This window comes from Vigna unguiculata, chromosome 7 (assembly GCF_037176805.1).
Source record: "Vigna unguiculata cultivar grain cowpea cultivar isolate G323 ecotype 2 chromosome 7, ASM3717680v1, whole genome shotgun sequence".
Classification (NCBI taxonomy): Eukaryota; Viridiplantae; Streptophyta; class Magnoliopsida; order Fabales; family Fabaceae; genus Vigna; species Vigna unguiculata.
The window spans coordinates 42,157,529-42,162,508 of record NC_140798.1 but is presented as its reverse complement, the minus strand read 5'-3'; the positions used below and the strand labels follow the sequence as shown (position 1 = coordinate 42,162,508).

The 4,980-nt window shown below is 35.3% G+C and overlaps 1 protein-coding gene across 2 annotated transcripts; it reads left to right on the top strand.

Moving 5' to 3' along the window:
- Positions 1 to 4,166, top strand: SPPL1 (SIGNAL PEPTIDE PEPTIDASE-LIKE 1). Of its 2 annotated transcripts, none has more exons than XM_028081847.2 (4): positions 1 to 143; positions 683 to 1,609; positions 2,248 to 2,448; positions 3,885 to 4,166. In XM_028081847.2, exons 2-4 carry the CDS (start codon positions 812 to 814, stop codon positions 3,999 to 4,001), a joined length of 1,116 nt encoding a protein of 371 aa, XP_027937648.1. In that variant the 5' UTR covers positions 1 to 143; positions 683 to 811; the 3' UTR covers positions 4,002 to 4,166. The 2 variants fall into 2 exon arrangements, with proteins under 2 accessions (XP_027937648.1, XP_085531457.1); XM_085675331.1 differs by lacking the exon at positions 1 to 143 and adding an exon at positions 273 to 296.
- Positions 4,167 to 4,980: the final 814 nt, after the last annotated feature.

Sequence of the window (4,980 nt, the reverse complement as noted above, 5' to 3'; positions counted from 1 at the left end):
ACAAGTGGGAAATAAGTGAGAGTGATGGGGTAAACATGAAATTATGAATAGGTTGACATTCACATCACTTTGGGAGAAATGGGTGGCATCTTTGATTAGCGCGAGAAAGCAAAGGGTCTCTCTAACCTCTGCAAAAGTCCAAGGTCAGTCTTTCCCCTAAACCCTAATTCCCCAATTTCCTTTTCTTCCATTTTTCATAACATACTTCGCTTCAATATCCCCGATGGGTTTTGATAATCGTGGATGTGCATAAGTTTTTAACCTCCGATTCAAAATCTTCAACTTTTGCGATGCGGGTCGGTGGTAGTGTGTTTTTTTTTTTTTTTTTTTTTTGTGGGGTTAATAGATGTGATCGTGAGAAAGAAGAATAAAGGGATGATGAGAATTTTGGGTGCATTACTCAATTTAATTGCTTTTTTGAAATCAAGAAAGAAATCTGTCGAATTTGGATTTGGGGTAAATAAAACCATAATGTGAACATATTCTGATGGGTTTGTATGCTTTAGAGGGATGACACTGCTGTTGTAGTGGTTAGACCTTAGAGGAAACCTTTTTTTTTTTTTTTGTGTGTGCGTGGTATAAATGGGAATATAGCTTATGATTCTGAAATTATTTTTGTTGCACGTTTGTTTTTTCAATGAAATACTTACATGTGCTTACAAGGTTCATTTGCTTTATGCAGGTTGCACGGTTTTAACTGCTTAGGATTTTGTCTTCCAAATTAAAAACTGTGCAACTTTGGTTGTAAAGTTACAGGTGTTGAGTTGTGTATGCATGAAAGTAGGCTTGACATAATCGTGCCTCTTGTAAAATGGAATCCCTTTCGAAACTTTTGTATTTGCTCGAGCCTGCACCTGTGACACTTATCACTACAGCAGTGGCTGTGACATTTGGTTCTGCGTTTCGAGCTCTAAACTACGGCAAGGAAATGGAACGTAATCGTGACTTATCCGAAGCATCCATTACATTGGATAGGTCACAAGCCTTGATGATCCCTGTCATGAGCTCTTTTAGCTTGCTTTTGATGTTCTACTTGTTCTCATCTGTCTCGCAGCTTCTCACTGCATTCACTGCCATTGCGTCCGCTTCTTCCCTTTTCTTCTGCTTGTCTCCTTATGTTGCTTATCTAAAGACACAGTTTGGTTTAGCTGATCCATTTGTTTCACGATGTTGCTCAAAATCTTTTACACGACTCCAAGCTATACTGTTGGTAGTTTGCTCTTTCATAGTCGCGTCTTGGCTTGTTTCTGGTCATTGGATACTGAATAATTTATTAGGCATATCTATATGCATTGCTTTTGTAAGCCATGTGCGTCTCCCAAACATCAAGATTTGTGCAATGCTCCTTCTTTGTCTATTCGTATATGACATTTTTTGGGTTTTCTTTTCCGAAAGATTTTTTGGTGCAAATGTCATGGTATCAGTAGCAACGCAGCAAGCATCAAATCCCGTGCACACAGTTGCTAATAGTTTAAGCCTTCCTGGGTTGCAACTAATAACCAAGAAGTTAGAGTTGCCTGTAAAGATTGTTTTTCCAAGAAATTTGCTGGGCGGTGTTGTTCCTGGAGAGAATGCGACGGACTTCATGATGCTTGGTTTAGGTGACATGGTATGACATTCTTACCCTCTATCTCTAACGATATGTGGATTTGTCCGTAACTGTTTCTGAGTTTTAGACTCTCTTTTCAATTGTTTACTGTCATATGAAGTACTACTGTGTTGTTTTGGATTTACTTCACTTAATATTGAACTATAGAAAGCTTCATGTTGTTTGATTTAAATCGGTTGTGCAAATTTTATATGTCGTGCACTTCTTTCTCTTGTTTTCTTCATGCATCCTGCCTTGTTAGGTTTTATGTATGTTATGTGGATTAACATGTATTATCATTATGATTTTGAACCCCTTTTCAGGGAAATATTATGTCATATCATATGCAAGAGCAATAGAATTGAAAAAAAAAAGATATGGCTATTGTTCACTTTGTTGTATTGTACATGTTGCTGTAAAACCTCCTTCCCCTGAACCAATTTATATTGGACTGAAATTTGAAAGGGTGTTTAACTTCTCATGCTACAAGGTGGTTTGATTTCATTGAAATTTATGTTGTAAGATTGCATTGAATGTGATATGTTAAATGCTTATGCTTTCTTTGTGCTCCAGTGCTTGTATTGTTAAACTATAAATTGTTTATTTACAATATCACCGTAGGCTGACCATGTTTTATAAATTTTTGTCTTCTTTTATAGGCTATCCCAGGAATGCTCCTGGCTTTAGTCCTCTGCTTTGATTATCGCAAGAGCAGGGACATTGTAAATCTCTTTGAGTTACATTCCTCAAAGGGGCACAAGTACATATGGTATGCACTACCTGGGTATGCCATTGGTTTAGTAACTGCTTTGGCTGCTGGTGTCTTGACTCACTCACCTCAACCTGCACTTCTGTATCTGGTACTTCTGTTTTTCTTTTTATTCTTGTCATTATACTGGTTTCATAGCTACCTTTACTTTTTACATCATTTATTCCTGAACTTATGTTCTTGTCATATTTATTCTGTTTGTGTGCTCATGAGCAGGGAAGACATTAAATACATCTTATTAAACACTTTAAGTTACTCAAGATCGTTGGCATAGAATGACTTTTGTGTTTTTTATATAATAAAGTTTTTTTTTTTCAGATAAAAAGACATTTTTGACTCTTTTTATGTGCTAATGTGCACACAACTGGAATTCCTTTATCTATTTATATATTGGGAGGTTTTAGGTTGTATGACTAATACAAGAAAGTAGTCACAGTTATGACTCATTTTAGCTTTGTTATTTCTCTACCCAGTCCATTAGTATGGCATACCAACTTGAAGAATTTCCATCTTGAAATTCAATCTGAAGATAATTTTGCCGGATTTTTTTGGGTTAAACTAAATAGATCAAAACAGGAGATTGTTCATCAATCCATTATCTATGTGATGCAATTATTGGCCTTATGATGGATCATAAAAGTTGACTCCTTAATTTCTCCATCTCTTCTGTTATCAACATATGTAAAAGTTGGTTCTATGTTCCTAGGTTGCACTTAACAATAGAGGTTACAGTAGCCATTGTGTATATCCCTAGCTTCTCTTGTAAAAGTTGGTTCTATGTTCTTCCTAGGTGCACTAACAGTAGAAGCTACAGTTTCCATTGTGTAACCCTTGCTTCCCTTGTAAAAGTTGGTTCTATATTCCTCGGTGCACTTATCAATAGAAGTTACGGTTGCTAGATTTGTGCCGCAGTTGTTTGTAAACTGAAATTGTTGAGCATTTTTTCACAACGTATATATTTGGTTTGTAAATTGCAATGTTAGTAACGGGCTGTTTGTTTGTCATTTTGTCATCTGTTTTCTAGGATCAAAGTCTAAGTGCATAATGACTACTTCCCATTGGCCCAGTGCATAAGTTGCACTGTACATCCGATCATTGTTTATTATTTTTCGAAATTAATTTGCTTGGTAGAATTTCAAACAATGCGATACCTGATCCATAGTTCTTATTCTCATGATTGTCAATGGTGCTCCATTCTTAAGAGCATACAAACTCGTATCTGTTGGAATCATCCTAAATGAATAATAATATTTAAACAGGAACCTGTCTCATTTTCATTCTTGTTTCCTGTGATCATAAATGGAATAAACATTAGTATCTTTTCACCATAATATAGAAGGAGATCCTTAGGTCTGGTACATGCCGAAAATGAAAAGTAAGCTTAACCTAAGATAATCTTGAGCTTTTACATATTAATGTTAAATTTTACAATAATTGCGTTAACCTTGGTGCAGCTGATTTCATGTTTTGGTGATTTTATGATGTGTTTGGTTTCGCTTCTAATGTTCCTTTTGTTGGTTTTTGTAGGTGCCTTCTACTTTGGGACCTGTGATTGTGATCTCTTGGATGAAAAGAGAATTACTTGAGCTGTGGGAAGGAAACATACCGAATCTCAATGATAAGGATCGCGAAATAGAAGTTTAGTCTAGTAACCCCGCTGGATTATAATAGCTAAACACAAAGTTGTAAATTTACTGAGAACCTTTAATCGTCAGACTCCTCAACAAAATTTATAATCTTCATCTTGCTTTGTCTTGATGTTTCTATTGATACACCATACATAAATTGAGCCAAACAAGTTTATAAGAACTCCTCTGTGCTAAACAAGAAAGCATAAGACTTGCCTTAAATCTCTAGTAGTCAGGGATAATGATAATACCAAAAGATACATTTTCTAATAATAAAAGTACAACAATAATGTTAATGATTTTATTATTAACAAAAATAAAAAACTATCTGCAATGTTTTTATTATCGTGCAAAAACATTGCTTCCGAGATCATATAACTGCCCTGGAAGGATGAATTTTGGCTCTCATTATTACTACTGATGAATCTATTGAGATAAATTGAATGTCCAACTCTTCCAGCAATGACGAAGCAGTTCTCCCGACAGAAGGTTATGTGACATGTCGAAAAAGCTAAGATCATTCTCTTCAACATTTGTATGCCATTAGGTGGCATCAAGGATCTGGATAAACATAATAAGAAACAGGACAATGTCATGTGTTGAAAAAACAAAGCAAAGCAATCATATCTTGACCCATAACTCTTTTTATAGGACCCATCGATGAAAAAATTCCAACTAAGAGATTTGAGATTGTTTGTAAAAAATTTATTGTGCTCCATGTAGCGTCACTGTTTAAGACATTGTGGGTTGTTTGGTCTGTCTTAGCTAGAGAAAGGTGCATATATTGGTAACTGATATAACTGCTGGAATTTTCTTGCAATAATTTCAAATTGTTGTAACTTTCTTTCCAATCACTCTCCAAAGGAGGGATATAATTGTCTCTTCCATTTTAGGAAGATGAGCAGTGGTCATCATCAATGAAAAACATTCTCCATATTTCTATCATCTTGTATTTTATATTCCTTTCCAGTACATATATTATAAATTAAGCGCAT

Coding starts and splice junctions, on each gene's coding strand:
- SPPL1 (XM_028081847.2), top strand. CDS start 812: ATGGAATCCCTTTCGAAACTTTTGTATTTGCTCGAGCCTGCACCTGTG. Junction 1,610..2,247: donor TGCTTGGTTTAGGTGACATG/GTATGACATTCT, acceptor CTTCTTTTATAG/GCTATCCCAGGAATGCTCCT. Junction 2,449..3,884: donor AACCTGCACTTCTGTATCTG/GTACTTCTGTTT, acceptor TGGTTTTTGTAG/GTGCCTTCTACTTTGGGACC.